Source organism: Heterocephalus glaber, unplaced genomic scaffold (assembly GCF_053883595.1).
Source record: "Heterocephalus glaber isolate CG9 unplaced genomic scaffold, H.glaber_assembly_v1.0 deba00001497, whole genome shotgun sequence".
Taxonomy (NCBI): domain Eukaryota; kingdom Metazoa; phylum Chordata; class Mammalia; order Rodentia; family Bathyergidae; genus Heterocephalus; species Heterocephalus glaber.
This window is the reverse complement of record NW_028258320.1, coordinates 42937158-42959434: the sequence shown is the minus strand read 5'-3', so window position 1 is coordinate 42959434 and position 22277 is coordinate 42937158. Positions and strand designations below refer to the sequence as shown.

Here is a 22277-nt window from a genome sequence, read left to right as displayed (position 1 = left end):
AGATGCACAATCAATGGCTATGGTACTATTAGCATTAGCAATAGTTGGAGGAGCAGGAGTATTGGGTAGGAAATTGAACCACATGAGTTTCTGTAGGGTGGTTAATGGTCCCAGTTTGCTTCAGACTTTCAGTGTTAAAACCAGGAAAGATTCAGGCAAACTGAGACAAGTTGGTCACCCCTACTTTCATGGCCTGTTCTAGCTCTAAGACCAGGTCATTTATACAGCAGTGATTGATTGAAGGTCTTTGGTGTTCCACACATCAGCCAATGCACTGGAGATGCAGAGGGAGTAAGATGGAAATTCAAGTCTAGTTGAACAAATTTAAGTCAAGTCAAGAGCATTGTATTTAAATATAATAACGATGCTTTCTTTAAAGTGATAAAACTAATTGTTAAATCCACTTAAACTACTTTCTTTTTCCCAGATTGATGTTGGATTTGTTTATGATGAACCTGGTAAGTAATGTTTGCCTCTATCAATTTGAAGTCTCAAATTCATTCCTTCTTATACTGATTCTAGGAATCAAGAAAATTTTGGAGGTCAAGGAATCAAATTCAAAGGATAGAACAATTATTTTCTTGTTGGGGGAGAATCCTTGGTTAAAATGAATGACAGTAGCTTAGTGTGAATGTCTATTTTATCTTGACATTTATAAATAAGTAATTTCTATGCTTTGTGAGGATAATTCTTACCTTATTGAGAAGAGATTATAAAGTCGGTTAGTAAAGTTTAGAGACTTTCGTTTGAGTCATACTGGGACCAAAGGGTGCGACAGGGAAGGAGAGGAGAATGCAGAATAGAAAATGTCAATGCACAGATTTGTCTGGGGAATTTGGTCTGCCAGTATGAAGCTTTGAGGGACATGCTAGCTGATCTTAGAGCAGATGAAATCACAAGCATAGCTTTGGAATGTCTCTGTCCTTTTGCTCCTTTATTTTAGGTCATGCTGTCATGAGAAAATGGCTTCTTCTCAATGACCCTGAAGATGCTAGCTCAGGTGCTAAAGGTTACATGAAAGTCAGCATGTTTGTCCTGGGAACTGGAGATGAGCCTCCTGTGAGTCTCTAAATTCTGTACTTTTTACTCTTTTCACAAAAAAGAGGACCAGGAATTAAGCAAGTGAGCACCAGTAGCTGTGAAAGGGAGCATAGCTTCCATGCAGTCAGCCACCTTCAGCCCTTCAATTCCTCCTGTTCTCAAAAAAGATGTTCTTTCCTTCATCATAGATCATCATTCTAACTCACTTACTTCCTGGTGTCTATGAGTGAGTAATTCAGAAAAGATAGGTGTTTTTATTATTTCTTGCATTATTAGAAAAACTGATTCTATCTGCAGCGCATGGCTTCCTGGAAGAATTGGGCACTGCTACCCAAAGGGATGGTGATTATTCTGGGAATTTGGGCAGTAACCTGGGGCATAATAAGTGACCAGGGAGAAATTGGAAGCACATTAAGATGTGTTCTCTCTCAATCTCTCTCTCTCTCCCTCTCTCTCTGTTTCTCTGTCTCTATCTCTCTGCCTCTCTGTCTCTCCTCTCTGTCTCTCTCTGTCTCTCTGTCTCTGTCTGTCTCTGTCTCTCTCTGTCTCTCTCCCTCCCATTTGTATTTGATACTCATAAGACTACAAAAGGACACAGGAACTATAAGTATTAACTGTACAACAGTTTTGAAGTTGAAGGAAATTCTTAAGCTCCAAATGCAGAAAACCCTAATGGAAGCAGTTTCAGTTTTACAAGTATCAGTTGGATTGTTTCTCAAGTGCTCCTTTTGTACATGTATAATTTTAATCATGTGTCTCCAATAGCCTGAGAAACGAGATTGTGATAATGACAGTGATGATGTGGAGAGCAATTTGTTACTCCCAGCTGGCATTGCCCTCCGGTGGGTGACCTTCATGCTAAAAATCTACCGAGCTGAGGATATCCCCCAGAGTATGTATTGATTTAGTTTTGCATTGAAATTATCAGTTATCTGCTTGATGAGATGTGTTAAAATCATGCTCTGATGCTCCCTGACATAGGTTTTTCTTCTGAAAGGACCTCATGGATTTATTTTCTTTCATCTGGCCCCACTGGAAGTTTCCTGAGTGGGCTCCTGGGGAAGCCAGTTGATTGTTGATCCTTGTTCCTTGTTGAGTACCTACCAGTCTTTGGCCCATTCTGCTCTATCCTTTCTTCCATCAGTGTTCTATGTCTTCTGCTAGAGAATACTAAAGAGAGGTGAGCAGTCAGCATTTCCAATTTCTTTTTGTCTCAATTGAAAATGTAAAATTTTGTCATCAAATAAATGTGTTTGCTATTGGACTTTTTTTTTTGTACCAGGGATGGAACTCGGATCCTTGCGCTTGCGAGGCAGGTGGTGCTATTAGGCTATTAAAAACAACCAAACAAAGGGCAATGAAGTCCTAGTAACTAGAAGTCTATTTTTACAATCTTATAATACAACCCCTATTGTAGTATGAGGTATTTTTAGCAAGAGATTGGACACATTTAAGGGAATGGCTTGCAGCTATTCCATGTAAAGGGACCAGTTTAGCTACTCCTTTGTCACTGCTGATGGCCCAGCATCATGTCTGCCCTGCCTGGCCCCTTTGCTTCCTGCTGGACTCTGGGACATAGACCTTTCTCTATGTCCCAGGAGGCAGCACCCGTAGAACAGACTATGGAACTTTTCGAGATTTGCTGCTAATCCTCAGAAAATTTCTCTCTCTTTTTTTAAAGACTCTAGAATGCCTCACCATATGGTGTTTTCCTCAGAAATACCTTTAATAAAGTAAATTAAACTTCATATTATGCTTCCTATATTGGCTTGTTCAATTGATCTCTATCTACTTTTGAGTTTGTTAAAGCAGAAAGACCTATATTTTTATGAGTATGCCACATTTTCTTGGATTTCTCTAAAATGTAGGACTGGGCCTATTTTATTTTGTCCTGAGGCTCCTTTTCCAAATTGAAACCATGCTTGAATTTGAGAATTGGCTCTGACTCTGACTACATAGGCTTTTAAAATTCTACTTTCTTCTTGCACAAATGATCAGTTCTGAACATGATAATTCATTGGTTTATTTTTCAAAGTGCTATTGATTTCAAAACTTTGCAGGGAGAAGACATTTTCTCTCTCCCCCTCCCTCTCTCTCTCTCTCTCTCTCTGGACAAAAAAGAATTTCTCCTACTATTGCTTGCTGCCCTAGAGAACAATTCTCGTTTCCCTGCTTTCATGTATAGAAGACAGGTTTAAATTTTGCTGAATACTTTCTGTTCTTCTGAGAGAATTGAATTTCATTTTTGCTTTGTGACATATTACTTTCCAGTGGATGATGCCTTCTCACAGACAGTAAAGGAAATATTTGGTGGCACTGCTGACAAGAAAAACCTCGTGGACCCTTTTGTAGAAGTTTCCTTTGCTGGAAAAAAGGTTTGTACGTGATCTAAATGTTGATGCCTCTTAGAATAAATATTTAAAACTCTGTGCTTTCCTTGGAGCAAATGCCTGCTTACTTTTTGTTCAAATAGCACCCCAATGAGCAGGCTGCTCTATTGAAGCATATATTACCTGAATATGAACACGCCAGACTTCTCCACAGCTTTATTTTAGAAAAGTATGCAGGACTCAAATTAGAAAATTCAGTCTTTTGAAAGATTAGTGTCAAAAGCTACCACTGAATTATTGGGATTATTTCCCAGGTTCAAGCATTATCTTAATCTTAGGCAAGCCAGCCACAAACATCCCTGCTAAATATAACAGGGTGTGCACCCCACCCCACTCCGACAACTTCCAACTGCTCCCTCCTGGCATGATCCCCACCTGCCTTGCCCCAGTGAGCAGATGAAATTGGAGAGTTGGGCAGGGATGCCTCAGCTTCATCTCCTGGGAAAAGCTGGGAGACTGTTTGCCTAGGGACACTGTGAGCACCAGAAAGATAGCCAAAGCAGGGTGTTTTATTCCACAAAATAAAAACATACCCTTGGACAGTTGTATCCATGAAGAGCTAGTCTTCTCCATGTGTTTGGGCCATTTACTTATGAAAGCAGGATTTAACAAACCAAACACACATTACTTGATGGTATTTCCTAGAATGGCCATTAGACATGTGGTGGAAAAGCTCTGACTTGTGGTAAGACCTCTGACTTAAATTCAGGCTTCACTTTACTCAACAGGCAGACATTTTCCTTAACCTCTAAATTCCCATTGCCTAAACTATAAATATGGGTAGTGCTAATCATGTAGGACTTTTAAGAGGATTAATTAACTTGAGAAGAAACAACTGTTAGCCTAGTAAGTACCAGATACTGTCCCATGTTCTGAGAGTGTTGAAATGAGCACATAGGACAGCCATTGGTCTCTGCAGGCTCATGTGGAACCTAGAAGACTTAGTTCAGTTTCTGTCACTATAACAAAATACCTGAGACTGGGTTATTTATAAAGAATAAAAGGTTATTTATAAAGAATAAAAGTTTATTTGGCTAATTCCTCTGGAGAATGGGAAATCCAAGAGCATGGAACTGGCATCAGCTTGGCATCTGGTGAATGCCATCTCACTGCATCTTAGGGATAGGGCACCACATGGGGAGACAGAGAAGATGCTAGCTCAGGTCTCACTTCCTCTTCTAATAAAGCCAACATTGCCATCATCTGAGAGGGGGTCCCATTCTCTCGACTTCATCTAATCCTAATTATCTCCCAAAAGCCTCACCTCAAAATACTAGTAACATATGAGTTTAGGGATTAAGTTTCCAACACATGAACTTTTGGGGAACATATTGAAACCACATCACAGACAATAAACAAAGAAACAAGAAACTGAATAATTTCAGACAGTGCTAAGAACTACACAGAAAATAAAGCAGGTGATACAAAGTGACTGGTGTGGGAAGGCATGGTTAGTGAAATCATTGGATGGGATGGACACCTTTCTGGGAGTAACATTTAAGCAGAGGCCTTGATGTGCAGAAAATTGAGGTACAGAGGCTTCAGGTAAAGAGAAGAGCAGTGGAGGAGCCTCATTTGCAGCACAGGAATATCTGTGTGGCTGGGGGAAGAGAAACTGTCTAGGTCGGAGAGATGGAGGGGCAGGGACCTGGATTTTATTCTAAGCGTATTTTGTGAGTTCACTAATAATGTTACACAGTGTAGTAATGTGAAAGCCAGAAGGCAAGAAAGGGAGTGGGGATTCTCATAGGAGCCAACTGCAGGCATTGAGGGAGAAACGTTTCAGTGTCTGAATGAAGATACAAGTGCCAGGATTTACTAATGGACTGGATGGGGAAAGTGAGGGGCAGAAGGATGTTGTGCTGACTCTGGTTCTACACTCAAGCAATTGTGTAAATGGAGACAGAAACGCTGGGACCAGAACTTTTGGGAGTAGAGAGGAAGCTGGTGGGCAGCATCCAGAGATCCATTTGGATGTACTAAGGATGGGAGGCTTATCGGGCAGTGTATAATAAATGCCCAAAAAACTTTAACTCTTGTTTGGTTACCTTATTCTACACTTGATCTTAGCCAAAAGGCCGAGAAGCGATGGTTACCTTATTCTAATATTGGACGTCTGGCAATTGGAAGCTGATGAAGACATGGATTTTAAAAAGCTTTTAGCGCATAATAGAACAAATATCAACATTAAACCCATGTCATATTTTACTAAATCATATTGAGAAAAACAGTTGGGGGCCCGGTGGTGAGTTTGCAGCCTAGTGGAGGAACACATGCTTTGCGTATTTAGGGCCGTGAGTTCAATCTCATGCACAGAAGAAAAAAAGAAAAGAAAAAAATAATAGAATTTAAATAGGTTACTATTACTAAGTATATAACCAGTAAGTAAACTGATAAAATCATCATCCAGTATGAATATACTGTGAACTGTTAGAAATTAGAAACTTGAGCATCTATAATTTTGCTTTGCGATTTTGCAGGTTTGCACAAATATAATTGAGAAAAATGCAAACCCTGAGTGGAATCAAGTTGTCAATCTTCAGATCAAGGTTTGACTTTCTTTTCCTTCAGAAAAAGTAGACTACTTTAGTACTTACTGAATAAATGGGGAAATAATTACCTTTTTCTGTTTTCTTCTAACAGTTTCCTTCAATGTGTGAAAAAATAAAACTAACTGTATTTGACTGGTGAGTTGAAAATAGACACCAAATTCTACACTAAAGAATTAAACGTTTTGGTATTTTGGACATTACTCTAGCTAATCTCTTACTTTTTTAGTATATTTACTTTCCTTCCACAAGAAGAAATTACTTCATTTCAATAAACTGCTCCTGGAATGGGGGTGGGGGTTCTTAAATAATAATAATAATATTAATGTAAGTGGTTTGGATATCTTGGTTCAATTTCTCATAAACAAAAGAATGGGAAATTTGTCTGAAAATGCTCAAAGATAGGAAAGCAAGGATTTAAATATCATTACACTGTCCAAAATAAACTTCAGAAATAAAATTATTTTTTGGAAATAATAACCAAAACATTCTGAGAGAAATTCTTTGTTATCATTAGAAAGAAAAATGGATAAAACCACCTAACTGAAGGCAAAGAAAATTCACTGAAATGTTCTAATGGAATACTAGACAAACATCCCAGCCTTGTTTGGCCATAGCAAGATCATCCTTAGAATGTTGTACTTGGATGCAGCAGTCAACTGACAGAGCTTGGCTCTCTGAGAGTAGAAACGTGCAAATTCATCATCATCATTGTCATCATCATAATCACCACCAGTGCTTAGTGTATTAGCTTTCATTTTTTGTGCACTGCTAAGTGCCTGGCACTGTGGCATTCCTTTCCTACATCATCACATTTAGTCTTTAGAGTAATCCTGTAAAGTAGGAACTACTGTTAGCTTCACTTTACAGAGGAGGATGCTGAGGCTGAGAGAGGTCAAGCAACTTGCCCAAGCCACTTGGATGGTTAGAGAGCTAGTAGGCTGTCACCCTCCCAGCTGTTTCCATACTTTCTCCTTTGAACAAATGTACTTGACTGCCATGTTATGGCAAGAGGACATGTTGGGAGAAGAAGAATAGGTCTGATCTTGTTTTATGACCACATCACCATTAATTGAGAACCATAGTTGGGCAATGAGGACAAAATATTCCTTTCTTTAGTGTAAAAAGTTTTACAGTCTGGGGCTGTAGCTCGGTGGAAGAGTTTCACTGGTCTAGAATGTGTGAGGTCTATCCCCAGTAACACAGAAAAAAAAAGTGTTAAGGCACTTTAAAACCTCAGGCTATATATTAAAAGTGCTCTGGGGTCTCAGAGACCCTCAGGATTTAGCTTGGGTGATGGCTGTGAACTATACGTTCTGCAGTAGGCTGATTGCTGATTGAGCTGTCTTCCAATTACCTGTTGTTACTACAAATGTGGGGTTTTTTCTAACCTTACCTCATCTTCCCTCCTCAATACAATAGTGTAGATTAGAATGCACAGAGAGACTTGTTTAACTTGGAAGTCCTTGGAGATAAGGGTAGGAAGTTTCCAGGTGATTTTGAGAACAATAAAGTCCTAATCAGGATGATTTCTAAGGTCTGTGGTATTTTCCAGCTCTATCTTTGTCATTGTTGAAATGAAGATGTATCTTCAGAGTCAGAGGCTTAACCTGTTCTTTTACACAGGGACCGTCTTACCAAAAATGATGTAGTTGGAACAACATACCTATACCTCTCTAAAATTGCTGCCTCTGGTGGAGAAGTAGAAGGTGAGTCGCTCAGCAGGTCTAGAACAAGACAGGATACGAAACTTGCAGAGAAAATATAAACTTGGGAAGACACCTGGCAATAGCCTTAGTTTCTTAAAAGGCAAATGGGAGGAACCTAGTGAACCATTTCAGTGATGTTTTGGTGATGCCAGCAAAATAATTAAAAATAGAAGCAACTAACAGTTTACCAATTTTAGCTTTCCTGCTTACATCTAAAACTTCTTTGCCAGTAGCTATTTTATAAATTTTTGTATTGTCAATACAGAGTGCTAACACCTTACTTTCTTAGAATGGTATTGACACAAATCTTCCCAAACATAAAGAAATATTCCCCTCTCAGCTGTTTCCCTTGATAAGAATAAAGAGACCAGATGCCAATGAACTATGTAATGTGCATTTTGTTTTCATTTTAACAGGTACTGAAAACCAATACATTTTCTTTTCATTGTTTTGCAAACTGGAGAAATATCTGTGTCTGGCATTATAGGTCTGTGGATTTATCAGAAATTGCAGTAAATAATGAAGGAAAGAAGTTAAGATGATAAGAAGAAAATGTAATATTAACACATTAATACAAGCATCTTATGTTTTGTTACCAAAGCAAAAATTCTTGTAATTGCCAATAGATCAAATATACTGAGTAAAGGGAGAGAATTTGAGACAAACTTTTATCTTGAGAAATTCAAGTTTCCTCTTATCTTCACTTAAAAGATGACTTTATAGATTTTTTTTTAGAATAGTGTTAATCCAAACAATAGTATGAATAAGAACCTGGAAGATTAGACATATGGCAAAGAAGATATGTTTCTATCTCAAGAAGCTAAACAGACAGGCAATTATAAATGCATAGAAAAACAAAGAAGTGAACAGTAAAGGTATAGTTCAAATATAAAGCCACCTATAACATTATTTTAAGCAAATGGTAGAAGTTAAGAAAAAGATTCCATTTGAACATTTTCTACTGAGTGGCACAGGGAACATGATACTGGAGGTGTAATGAAGGGAATGTAACCTCAACCCTTTCCTTTTCTGTACAGAGAACAATACTTATATGGCTATTGTAGTGTAAATACTACTTATTTTGTTTTTCTTAAACCCATAGCCCAATTTCTGAATGGAGTATAAGTATCATCACTCATTACAATATAAAAGTTCCACAACTAGATATTGGAAATGAAAGAGGAAAAAGAAGGGTAGGAGAGCCAGATATTAGCTTGTATACTTTGTAGTTGTGTAACCGACAGAAAACTAAGGGTTCTTCAAATGTAGTCTAGACTCATCTGAATGCACAGAAAATATCCAAAACCCATGCATGTGATTTAATGCCCATAAATAATATTAGTAGCCTCTTCTTACTGAGTGAGCAATCCAGATATAAGCATAAAGACTAAATCACAAAGAGAACCAGTAGAGGAATTAAAAATCATGTTATGCCTGATTCCTGCACCACAACAAAAAATCATGCTAGAACTATATGGAGGGTGTAAAAAATCCACTTATTATTATTAGGAATTCATTTAATATAAAGATACAACTATAATTCATATAATATAAAGATAATTATTCAAAATAATTTGTGTAAGTATTTAACTTAGTGATAGGATGATAACATGCATAAGAACTAAAACCAGAGGTTGTTACAATCATTTTGATTCCCTGTCTCTGAGACTTCAAAGCAGGCAGTCTGTTACAGGATTGCAGAATAACAATGAGCTGTCATCCCCCTCAAAAGAAACAAACCATGCTTTAAATGAAATAATGTATGAATAACTACAAGCATTTGCTTACACGGCTTCAGACTAAATTAACTTGGGTTTTCTGGCCTCAGTCCCAAGTAAGTCAGCCACAAAACAAGTAAATGTTTTACTGAAAGTGTGGAGTGTTGGCAACTTCACTAGGCCTCCTTTGGCTGTGGAAAGTTAGCTTTTCTCAGTTACATACCTGGTTACTTGGGGCTGACAAATTTGGGTTACTTGTGTGATGGTGCTGTCAATTGTCACAAAGTTTTGAGCCATTTTACATTAACCCATTACAAAAGGGTCATGTGATTTGGGTCTAAATTTTGAACTTTTCTGGTGTTGCTAAACCACTTACCTAGCACGAGATTTGATTAACTTTTCAGTGTCTGTTGTATACTGCTCATGTTTCTCTTGTTTTTAACCAATCATATTTTTACTATATAGATTTCTCATCTTCGGGAACTGGGGCTGCATCGTATACAGGTTTATGCTTTGTAATTTTGCTGTCTATTAGAGCTTCCTATCTGTTATCTTACTAAGAATATATTAATTGATTGCCTCTAGAATCTTTTTTTGACATTTTGCTATCTCACAAATAGTTTTGCAAGAGTTATAATTTTTATGCACATTGTATGTTTGTTCTGCATAGCTAAGCTTAAAACAAACATACTAACAAGCCCTTGCTACATGATTAAAGTTTTTACTTGGAAGCACACCATCCAATTTCATTGCAAATAGTTCTTTGTGTGATGTAGAGATTATTATTTTTTAATGTTCAGTAAGTAGAGATATGAAGCACTAAATCAATTGTTCTGAAATGTATGAAGTACCTTTCTCTCACTTTCAGCATGGATATCTAGATTGTAAGATATGAGCATTTTCCACTTTTTGCCCTGAAGTTCAGCTCTCATATATGAAGCATCATCTCATGTACTTTGGTTTGTACAGCACTCGGCATTTTTTGCAAGTTTGCTTATTGTGACCATCACAGTTCTCCTGAGACAGATGTTATTGTTTCCCCAGTAGATGAGGATTCTGAGATATAGAGAGAACCTTTGCCAAATAAATATGCCATGATAATTGCCCAGGGTTGTGGTGGGATAAGAGATAGCGCGTATTGAAAAGCTTTGCAAACTCTCAAGCTATGTGCAAATAAAAGGTGATGTAATCATCTTTCCATAATTGTAAATGCCCAATTCTTGTTTTAAAAAAATCATTCTCATTATCTTATTATCAGACTTTATATAAATACAAAGTAGTCCTTAGGTTTGTGACAAACATGGCAGATTTGGAAATGCATTATTTTGTTCAACCAATTAATAAATATTTATGTAATGATATTCTATGGTAGAACCAGTACTGAGTATTTAGGAAATCAAAATAAAACATACTTAAATCCTGTCACCCCTGTGGAAGGATTTTGTACTCTAGTCACAGAGATAACCAGCTATTTGAGGTTCTAAAAACTAAAATGTAAAGTAATTTATAGAAGTCCAAAATACCAAGGAGTTCAAAGAAGTGAGGGAGGCATGGAGATAATGTTTTCAAAAGTGGATTGTCACTGGATTAGAGGAAACCTTGATGGTCTGACTAAAGACATTTTATTTTGTGTTGCCTATTCAGCAAGGACATTGGGAAGTTTGATGTAACAACTGTAAATAAAATGGGTTCCAAATGTTTGGAGAAAGAAAGACACACATCTTGTGAGAGAATAGGTTTTCCCAGGAGACCATGTTGAGACATGAGCATATGGAAGGAGAGTTCTTCGTGTTAACACCCAACTAAACAAATCAAAGGGCATTTTATGCCTTTTAAGCTGTAAAAGAGATTTGATTGGACAAAAAGAATTAATCCTTTAGTATCTGAGTCCAGACAGTGGATTATAATAATAAGCAATTTGTGTTTTAATCCCTGGGGATCTTTAATGAAAGGCAAATACTAATGACCAACAACACAGTTGCCCATGGAACCAGGCGGAGATGAGGTAGAAATGGATCAGAGGAATGGATGGTGTAGTGAAAAGCAACCTTGTCTGAACTTTGTCTCTCAAGGTCTGAGCCTAAATCTACCAACTTGTGGGATCTTTGACAAGTCACCTCTCTACTGGGGGCTTCAGTTTCCCCATCCACAATGTGACACAACTAGGTACACTAGCTAGAACGTCCATTCTAACGTAAACATTCTGTAATTGAACTTCTAAAATTACTTCTTTTCCTGAGTTTCTACTTTAATCCTTTTTTCCTACCTAATATCCCTCCCCCATATCAAATATTTTAGCACAAAGAAAGAATCCTAAATTCTACTTCTTAATGATTAGTCAATTTTGCAGTGTTCCATAGAACAGACTGAATGAAGCCAAACCAATTTATATAATCAGATATAATAGCTTCGTTTCATCCGACCCAATTGTCTGGAATCTGATAAATGACTCAGAGGAATCTCTGCTGGGAACAATACTGGTCCCTATGTAAGTCACAAGAGAGTTTTAAACTGATGTGAAAAGTTTTGCCTTAGTGGTGGTGGTTCACCGCTAGGCTGTTCTGGATTACTTTTCTGTATCTTAATTTAAATGTTTTTTTTTCTCTTGCTCTCTTCACTGAGATTTCTGGCTAACTAATTTCATCCACTGTCCAATGTTTTTATCTCCTTCTCCAAGTGCACACTCTCATTTAGACGCACAGGGAGCTTCACATCATGAAAATGATTGTGAAGTACATGTCTATATGGTTAGGTCAATTGTGTATTAATATTCATGCTACTTATCTGCTACTCCACATTTACCTTTCACCCTTAGTTTTAAGACTAAAGTTTGGTCTGGGGAGTTAGCTCAGTGGTTCCGGTGCCAGCCTCGCAAGCGCAAGGTCCTAAGTTCGATCCCCTGCAAGAAAAAAGAAAAAAAAAAAAAGGGCTAAAGTTTGAAAAGGTTGTAGAAGTGCTCTGGTCAACTTCATATTCATAGCAAAAATTATCTTGACAAAGTCCTGAAAGACAGGCTGAAGTATCTATCTTAAAGTGTCTTTTGATTATGCCTAATGTAATGTGTCCCATTATTTAGCATCTGTAATTCATAGAAAGCTCTTCTTTACACTGAATGAATCAAAATTGGCTTCCATGTATCTCCAGCAGTGTTCTTCACTCTGCTTTTTGGAGATAAGGCCATTTTTTTTCCATATGGAAGCCATTCAGACTATCAAAGTCAGATCTTACGTTCCCTCGACACAGTTTCTTCTTAATATTGCTATTTCCTTACACTGTCCTCAGTGCCTTTCATTGATGAGTCCAAGTAGAGTTTACCAGTTGGTCATCAGAGATAGAAAGCAATGAATGGTAATGTCCTTATCACTTCTGATTGTCATATGGCTCTATAACCATAGGCAGGTAGTTTGTTTCCACATATAAAATGTATATTTTAATAGCACCTGCCAGATTTATACTACTTGAGGTTAAATTATATATCTTTTGGGGACAAATAAAATTAATCTGATATATCATTTAAATGATGTCTCAAAACAATATAATCTCTTACTCCAATTGCCAATAAAGTGTTTAATACCAATTATAAACTTGCAAAAAATGTGAAGGTCAACTTGAAAAATCTCGTTATTCTTTCATTTAAATAGTATTATCTTTTTAAAGAATAAATTTAACCAAAATACACCTAAAATGTTTTTATCATATATTTTTACCAGTAATAAAGGGGAAATATGGAAAGTCTCACGAGTGCTTATAATTTACACTAATACAACTAACTCACAAAATGGAGGAAAATCATCTCATCTAACTAGCTAATAACTAATATTTATTTCAATAAGTTCAATATTAAAAGCCTAAAATTCAATGATGATGTTTATTTCTCAGCAAATACAGGAGAAACAGAGGTGGGTTTTGTTCCAACATTTGGACCTTGTTATCTGAACCTTTATGGAAGTCCTAGAGAGTACACAGGATTCCCAGATCCCTACGATGACCTAAATACTGGAAAGGTTGGTTTTTCAATTAAAGTTGTTATTAATGAGTATTGGTGAATGTGATTTCTTCTTATAATGATGATAATTAAGTATTATATTTAGGGACATCCTCCTAATTCATTTCCAGACCTATCATACTACTGATCAAGTGTCAAAGGCTAGAAGTCTCCTTGAGTCTCAGGGTGCAAAAATAGAAAAAGATTCTGGAGATTATCTAATTTGGTGATGGTAAATGGCATTTTCTCTCTTCAACTTTTACACTTAGGGAAAGCATCAATAATTAAAGCTGGGCTGGAGTGTAGCTTAACAGTAGAGTTCTTGCCTAGCAGTAGGGTTCTTGCCCAGACCTGGGTTCAATTCCTTGGAATTCTTTTCCATATCATGTTCCAGAAATTTACCAAACAATTGGCACTGATATACCTGCTGAAACACTTTGCTATTCCTGATCTGATCCAACCCTTTAATTTCATATATGAGCACACCAGGAGCACAGAGATGAGAAATGCTCTTTCCATTACAGTAGAAGGCAGATCTCTTTTAGTTATCTCCCAAGACCCAGGAAAGGGACTAAACAAGAGAGAAAAGCCTTTGAAAGGGAAAAGCAGAAGACAGCTGTGGAACTGGGGCCTCCCTTCCTTTCCAGAAGATTCTAATGTCAACACTGATGAGTATGGTGGGAGGAAAAAATTCTTTTCCTCATCATGCTCCACTGTACCCAGAACATCTTCCTTCTTTATTTCCTGTCTTCTCTGAATTTGCTATGGCTGCCAGCATGGAAACCTCCTTACTCCAAGAAGAGGAGAAAAAGGAGCCAAGTTAACAGATCCAGAGGTGCTCTGCTAAAGTTAAGATGAGAGAGTCTTAGATCCCCATTCACTTCCACCTCCCTACCTCTGGAAAACACTGCCAGATCTAGAAGTTGATTTTCATCATGGCTAAGATCCCTTTCTGTTGTAGCACCCAACAGTGCACTTTGGGATCCTTTGTAGAGGAGATGGCTTTTCATTCAGATATCAAAGACCTGAATCTAGCTATAAAGGTTACTCACTGATTCATTTTGTAGGATCATGGGAAACAGAAAATTTTTGTAGCAGTATTAGTCTGAAGAGACAGAATTCTTTTTGCTATTTTCCATGCCTAGAGGAATAATCCTGTACTTTTCTTGCCTTTCAGGGAGAAGGAGTTGCCTACAGAGGCAGGATCTTGGTTGAATTAAGCACTTTGCTTGAAAAGACACCACCAGATAAGAAGCTTGAGCCCATTTCGAATGACGACCTGCTGGTTGTGGAGGTAACTGTTAGAGGGTGAGCCATGCATGGCAGGCAAAAGGGCACTTTAAAGGATTGAGCGTAAGATGGCTGTCCACTAACTGTTTGAGCAAGCAGACCCAAAGGGAACATCCAGGGACGAAGAGGTAGCAGTGAAAGAGTTGCCTTCTAATAAATGCCTCCAACAACTTCTTGATATGTCTACAACAGCACTGTGTGTGTGATGAGACTGGTTTCATTCTTTGAAACGTTAACACCCTACCAAAAACTGGTAAGAACTGAATACCCTATTTGCTAACTGGACTTGGGCGCTCTGAGGAGTTAACCATAGAAGCTGCCACTCAAAGTTACAAGTAATTATTCTTATTATTACTAGTTATTCCTATTTTCACAAGTAGCTGGTATATGTCAGGCTTTATAGCTTTAAGGGCATGTTTACTTATGACCCATGTTATAATTGCACTGAGCCTCCCTTTCTCCTTGAAGACAGGAAGTTTTCCAGGTTTACTTCCCTACTTCCAAGAATTCCAAGTGTATGCTGTTGGGTCTCACAAATCTGGGTTATTTACAAGAACAACCCACTCGCTGACACTTCTCTGCTCAGGCCTTCTCCAGCTGGTTCCAAATCACTTCCAGTCCTTGGGCTGCTTTTATCTTCCATTCTGGCACAAGGCAGGGCTTTCTCTCCTTTGCACTCATAATGGGGAAATCAACCAGCAACTTTTAAAAACTTCCAGCTCTGGGACAGAAGTAGGGAAACAGTGAAATGGATAACACAAAGTAGCTTCTAACTATGCCTATTCTGTGAGCCCAAGAGCTCTGAGTCTCTCACAATAGCCTTCTTATTTCAGTGTGTCTTCTTGTGGTGGGGCTAGGTTCTCCTCTTCTCCAGACTGAGCTCATCTTCCTTCATCCCAGATCCAATTGCCAGGAGTTATCATCCATCTAAGAGCTGCTTTCTTCCTTCTGGTAGTCTAATGTCTACCTGTTACAAAATCTGCCCATTTTAGGGATGATTGATGGTAAATATCCACTCCTAGAGGAAACTCTCCCTTCTCCTCCAGAACAATGCGGCTTTGCTATTGGCTTCCAAGAAGACAATTACATTAGGTTACTATCCAAAGTAGTATGTTCTAGATTCTTCAGTCTTCCAGCATGTTTGAAACATCCATAGTCTCGCTCCTGAGTGACACCAACTCCCATCTCTTGTCTCTTCCATTAGAAAGAAATGATGTGCTCCACATTCCTCCTGAGATTGCCTCTGTCTACCTTTCACATTATATCACCCCAGGAACAAACAGTAGGGTCAGCCTAACTTTACAAAGGGAAAGAAACATCTCTTCCCTCATGTATTGCAACATATTCCTGGCTCAAACATGCCCTAAAAGTCTTATGTTACCAAATAGAACTGTTCAATTCAGGTTATTTAAATTGTGAAAGAATTATGGTATGGTATGTGTTTACTTTCCTTTATTATTAGGAATGCATCGGAAACTTTTTCTAAAACGAAGCCTTGAATGTGAACTCCTGTTGCTGCTTCTAGAATCAGAAATTGCTTATGGCTTTTCACACAGCAGCTTTTCCAGTTTTTACACATTAGTGTACCAACTTTAAAAGTCTTAGGGTGGCTTTTTTGATTAGGTTGTTTATTTGAGCTTTGCTGGGCTACCTTCTTACAAAAGTGGATATGAAGGCCAAGTTTTACAATAATGTATTGGGGGATAACTCAATAAATTATCAAGTTTGGCTTCACCACCCTAATCCTCATACCCCCCTTGCTGATAAACTATATCATTACCCAGTTAGTACCAGGATGTCATTCTTGGATATAACAGTAAGGGTTTGACTACTCTTGAGTCATCCCAAAGTTTCTTGGTGTGTAGTGAGAAGTGGTTTAGCTAAGGGGGAAGTTTAAAGCAGATGCTCTAAGAGGCATGCATGGGACTGCTAGTGAGTGCACCTAGCCAACCATGAGGTGAGCAGACCAGTGAGAGTGAGGCTTTGTGGCTCACTCTTCCCCACACTGGCGCAGCAATTAGGATGTAAAAGAGACCTCCCCCGCCCCCAAATTTTCAGTTACTTTGTTATAGTTCATGGGAAAATGATAGAATATTATGATACTCTTGAATTTTGAGAGTTGCTCTTATCTCAGGAACAAATTCCCTCCAAAGTGGCATGATCTGAATGTTTGTGTTCCCCTAAAATTCTTATGTTAAGACCTAACCCCCCCCCCCCGTGATGGTTTTATGAGGTGAGGCCTTGAGGGGCTCCAGAGAGCCTCTTTGCACCTTCTACCAAGTGAGTACATAGCTAGAAAACAGCTCTCATCATCATCACATCTGCTGACACCCAGATCTTGGGGTTTCCCAGTCTCTAGAGCTATGATAAATACTTATTTATAAGTTATCAACTTGCGTTTTTGTGATAGCAGCCCAAATTTACTAAGATAAAAATGATAAGTCTATCATAATACAATAGCAAAAAGGATTAAACAGCTGAAGACTTAGAGTGCTGGACTTATTTTGCCTTTCAAACTGAATCCTGCAAGATAGGCTATAAATCAAAAAGAGCATTTATAGGCAGATTTCAGGGGTTTATGCTGTGAGATCATGTAAGGCCAATCCATTTAGTACTGCTTTTTACTTGTTAAAGAGATAAAACCAAAAGCAACAGAACCCCCAGTCAAAAAGATCCCAGCCAATGTCTGTCCACTCCAGAAGACTCTCAATTCTATAAAAAACCCAGGAGTCACAATAGACCTTGAGGAAATATTCAGGAAAAGGAAAAAGAGGAGAGGGAAGAATGGGGGTGCTTATATGATATTTATTGCCAGGATCTAAGAGGATGCCTGGAATTCACCTACTGGTCTCCAAGGAAATACACAGCAATGGCATGATGATTCTAGACTTGAGTAATTACAGATTGGACTTGACTCTTAATTATGTCAGTTGGAATTGAGGGTTAAAAGAAATGTCATGATGGACAGACATTCCACCATACTATGCCTGTTTAATTTGCTCATCATCAAAATATAAGTTAAGTCCAGGCTCCTTTAAAAACAAAACAAAACAAAAAAAAACAACTATCAAGAAAGAATGGAAAGAAGTAACCCAACAAAATATAAAACATAAGCCCTTTAATAATAGAAATGCAAAAATCAAATTAGTTACCTTTACTGAAAATAATAAACACACAGGCAAAGAAGTTTGCTTTATTCATTTAGTAAAAAAAAAAAAAGCAAAAAGTAAGATAGCAAATAATATATATTGCCCACAATATATGTCCACAGAATAAAAGAAGAACATTTTATTAACTGGTATGTAAAACAGAACTTGTTTTATTTGTTCCTGATAATGAAATACAGCCAACTAAATAGCTTGTGTAATAAGTTTCATAAAAACCAAAATGAAATAGAAAAATGAAGTGAAACAAATGCTTTTAACAGCATTAAAAGATGGAAGAGGAGCTGAGATTCTAAGGATCTATCAATACCAGAAGCAAGTAAGGAGCCCCAGAGAAAAGTGAGATAAGTATATTTATGCCATCTTCCAGGAGTGAGTGAGTAGAATATGACTGTGACCTTTGTCCATCTTACAAAGGTCCCATGTCCTGGACCATATGCAAATAACGAATTTTTGGAGGAGCTCAAATGGCTGCAAGAAAAATGCAACATAGGTGCCTTATAGCCCAGCGCTCCCCCTTCTCCCTAGAGCAGAGGTAGCCTTATTCCAGCTTGGAGGGACAGCAGGCAGGAGGGACAGCAGAGCCTGGCCTGGGCACTTCCACAGAAGGAACCAGGAGGAGAAGAAAGGACCAGGTGTTGCAAACCCACCTCCTGGCTTCTGAAACCTCTGTCCTGCCACAGGGGACTGTTTTTTGCCCCCATGATCAGAGATCTCTTCTTGAATTATGTTCTCCCTGTCCTCCTTCTCAGTCTTCTTGTGTGGGACCTAACATGTTCTGGGAGCATTTTATGAACCTGAATTCTTGTCCCTTCTCAACTGGAACCTCTCTGTGACCACTTTTTGGTTGCCCTCAATAAATACCACTTGAAAGAGCAGGTTCTGATTCTTCCATCAGCTCTACTAGTTTCAGTCACCTTCAGTAAACACACCAAAGGAGACAAGTTGGGCAACTTTCTTTGGCGCATATCTTCCTTGTCACTGACCTTTAATGTCCTATGCCTGTGTGCCCACAACCTCTTTCAAGAACTGTTACCCTGTGTCAGTATCCTGCTTGACAAAATCTCATCTCCTTCCCCAAATTTACTTCTGAAATTCTACCTGTGTTACCTCATCTACAATGTCCACTGATCACTGAAAATCGGGAGAGCCCATTTCTGCCCCAGCAAAGAAACATCCCTCTGTGTGTGTGTGAGTACATTATAATTTACTGTTATAGGCAGTTTTGCCCCAAGGCACCTAAGGGAGGGCCCAGAATAAACACTGGGGATCATAATTTCTCTAAATGATGTTTACTGTTCCTTCCTCTTGCCTCCTCTGTAGCCTGAGGGCACAGAGGAAGTGGGAAAGAGCTGGGGACGGGCAGAATTCTCAGCTGCCCTAATCTAGTACAATGGGGCTCTGGGGCAGGTGAGCAGATGGCAAGCTGGTCCTGGAGCCTGGCCTTGCAGTGTGGTCTGTGGGGTGCTCCACCTTTAGCTGCATGCTCACAGTGTGCACCAGTCTGCTAGGAGTTGTGTAATGGCCAGAAACCCGAAATATTCTTTTCAAAGTTCAGCCTCTCCAGGGTGAGGATCTTATCAGGGCTTCTGTGGAAGATTGTGCAAGTGTTGTATGGTAACATGGAGGAAGTTCTAATGAAATCCTGGCTCATGTGGAGGTTTGCAGGGCAGAAAAGGCCCAGCCAGAGGCAGTGTCCCTACCCCTCCCCTGAGCCACCTCACGAACTTTCTCTGTTCTCTGCAGCCCCTGGCTTAATTGGTGGTTTAAATGCTGATCATTTTCTTCTGGGGCCTGACTCAGATCCCAAATTATGTTTCTTATTTTTAGCTCCTTCCCTTTTCTTATATCATCCTAAGTGGTTTACAAAGAAGAAGTTATACTGTATGTATATGTATATATATGTATTCTGACTAATACAAATAACTTCCTACTTTTTAATTCTTACACAACCCAGATGAAAACCCAAAACTTCCACAGCTCTCCTAAACCAGGGTTTACTTTTGAGTCGTTGAACAGAGCTCTTGACAAGTAGCTTGAGTCACCCAAGTGACTCTCTACCAAAGTGAGGCTGGACCAATGTAGGGAAGCTTTTAAACTCACAGTGCCCAACTTACTGCTCCTTGTGTGAGTCAGTGTGCAGCTAAGGTTGCAAACCAATGTTTTAGAAAGTCCTCCAAAAAAGATTGATACTGAGAGAGTTTTCTGACAAAATGTTATTGGAGATTTTTTTTTATAACATGTCAAAAATTCCTTTGACCAAAATGAAGCCTTTGTAATGATGAAATGTCCAGGGGATTGCTTCTTTCTCTTCCTGTGCCTACAAGACTACGGGCTATTCATAGTCAGAAATTCTTGGAAGAGTTTTCAGAAAATTAAAAACAGAGTCACCATGTGATACAGTAATTCCACCTCTGAGGATAGACCCAAAAGAATTGGAAGCAGGGACTCTGCTCTTTGTATAACCATGTTCAAAGCAGTGTTATTCACATCAGCTAAAAGGTGAAAGCAACCCTAAGTGTCCATCAGTGGATGAATGGATAAACAAAATGAGCTATGTTACTATTATAGAATGTTATTTGGCCTGGAAAAAGGAGGAAATTCTGACACACGCTACAATATGGGTGATACCAAAGATTTACTAAGTAAATTAAACCAGACACAAAAAGACAAATACTGCATGATTCCACTTAAGTGGGGTACTTAGAATAGTCAAATTGATAGAGACAGAAAGTAGAATGGTGGTTGCCAAGAGTTGGGGGAGGGAAGTGGGGAGTTAGTATTTAATGAGTATAGAGTGTCACTTTTGCAAGATAAAAGAGTTCTGTTGATGACACTTGGTGATGGTACCACAGCAATGTGAATGTACTTAATGCCATTGAATTGTATACCCAAAATGATAAAATGTGTTATCTTTGCCACAGTGTTTTCAAAAGTTTTTGAAATGCTTAACTGAGTACTTCTATAAATATGTGACCACTTTCCTCCCTCATCTGAGTCTGAAAGTCCTCCCATAGCTATGAATCATTTTATTGAATAAGAACCATAGCATGGATGGACAGTAAATGAGAGGATAATTAGTTAATAAGCATCCTCCGAGGATCAAGTATTACTTTTATTATAATTATTCAATCATTAAGTGTACAGATTTATGGGTTTCACTCTGACATTTTCATGCATGCATATAGCATGTTGCAATTGTATCTACCCTTTCTCCTACTCTCTCTTGCCCTGCTTCCTCCCCCATCCTTGCCTCCTTCCCTAATAGTCCACCTTCTATTTTCAGTTCATCTTTGTTATTTTGTTTTGTTTTGTTTTGGTACCAGGGATGGAACTCAGGACCTTGCATTTGTTTTCCTTTTTTTTTTTGGTTTGTTTGGTACTAGGATAGAACTCGTAACCTTGTGCTTGCGAGGCCGGCCGGGGTGCCACTGAGCTAAATCCCTGGCCCCTAAGTTCATCTTTTTTTTTTCAGTTCATCTTTTTTTTTGTTCTGTCATTTGTTAGTTTTCACATATGAAAGAAAACATGTTCATCTTTCTATGTCTGGCTAATTTCACTCAGCATGATAGTCATAAAAAATAATTTTTATTAAGATTCTGGAGGTGAAAGGCATCACTATTTTATTGCTAGATTGTGCTGCAAAATTGGTAGTGAGGTAACAATGGAAAGAAAATACAACAAAGTCATTATATGCCAAAATTTGATGACTCTACGACCACTAGTTTCAAACAGAAGAGTATAGAGCTCGAGTGCTTTTCTAGGGGCTTTTGAATTAAAGCTTCTCTGGTGAGAAATATGTCATGTAATTTGAATGTAATTATTTATGGGTCTTGTAAGTTAGCCAGTAAGCAATGTGGCTACTGTGATGAACACCAATGGTCTCACCTCCTACCCGGGCAAGTGTGCGCAGAGACTAGATACTGCCAGGGTTCCAGAACAGGTCCTCTGTGTGGACAATATTAAGTGGTAGAATGCCTAGCATATAATAAAATGCAGCTACTTAAACTATTGCATGTCTGTTTGACTACAGAAGGCAAAGGACCTGAAGGTCAGTGGGAATATGGTCCAAGAAAAAGGAGAAATGCCATCTGAGCAAAGATTTAAGGCAGGACATGGATTCAAGAGATTTTCTGCATTCATGCCCTTAAAGGACTGAAGGGCTCAAGGTCATTTCTGCTAAGATGATAGACACTCAGCAAGGTTATTTGGAGCCTTATCTTCAACTCCCTCAGACACACATACCCTCAGTAAACCAGTGATAAAAAGAAAAAGGGAAGGAAGGAGACCTAATTTCACTTATTTTTAAATTTGATGTTAAAATCTTTTTCTGATTAGAAAGTGAATACTTAAGCAATTAAAAAAATTAAGCACGTATAAGTTAGAAAAAAGCATTTGCCATAGTCTCTCTACCTTCTCCAATATACATAT

The 22277-nt window shown here is 38.4% G+C and overlaps 1 protein-coding gene and 1 pseudogene across 4 annotated transcripts in view; one reads left to right on the top strand and one right to left on the bottom strand.

Moving 5' to 3' along the window:
* The window catches only part of Myof (myoferlin), a 142020-nt gene that overhangs the window by 51319 nt on the left and 68424 nt on the right, over positions 1–22277 (top strand). For 3 of the 4 annotated variants that reach the window (XR_015440363.1, XM_004838518.4, XM_087184926.1), the window contains 10 exons: positions 428–458; positions 944–1059; positions 1807–1933; positions 3313–3416; positions 5912–5980; positions 6075–6118; positions 7607–7689; positions 9873–9911; positions 13287–13411; positions 14570–14686. Coding sequence is in view for 3 of the 4 variants with exons in the window: in XM_004838518.4 (XP_004838575.1) it covers positions 428–458; positions 944–1059; positions 1807–1933; positions 3313–3416; positions 5912–5980; positions 6075–6118; positions 7607–7689; positions 9873–9911; positions 13287–13411; positions 14570–14686 (855 nt within the window). In the remaining variant the exon portion in view is untranslated. The remainder of the gene's footprint in view (positions 1–427; positions 459–943; positions 1060–1806; positions 1934–3312; positions 3417–5911; positions 5981–6074; positions 6119–7606; positions 7690–9872; positions 9912–13286; positions 13412–14569; positions 14687–22277) is intronic. The other variant, XM_004838519.4, reaches the window with a different exon arrangement.
* LOC147825658 (U2 spliceosomal RNA) lies at positions 5379–5521 on the bottom strand (annotated as a pseudogene).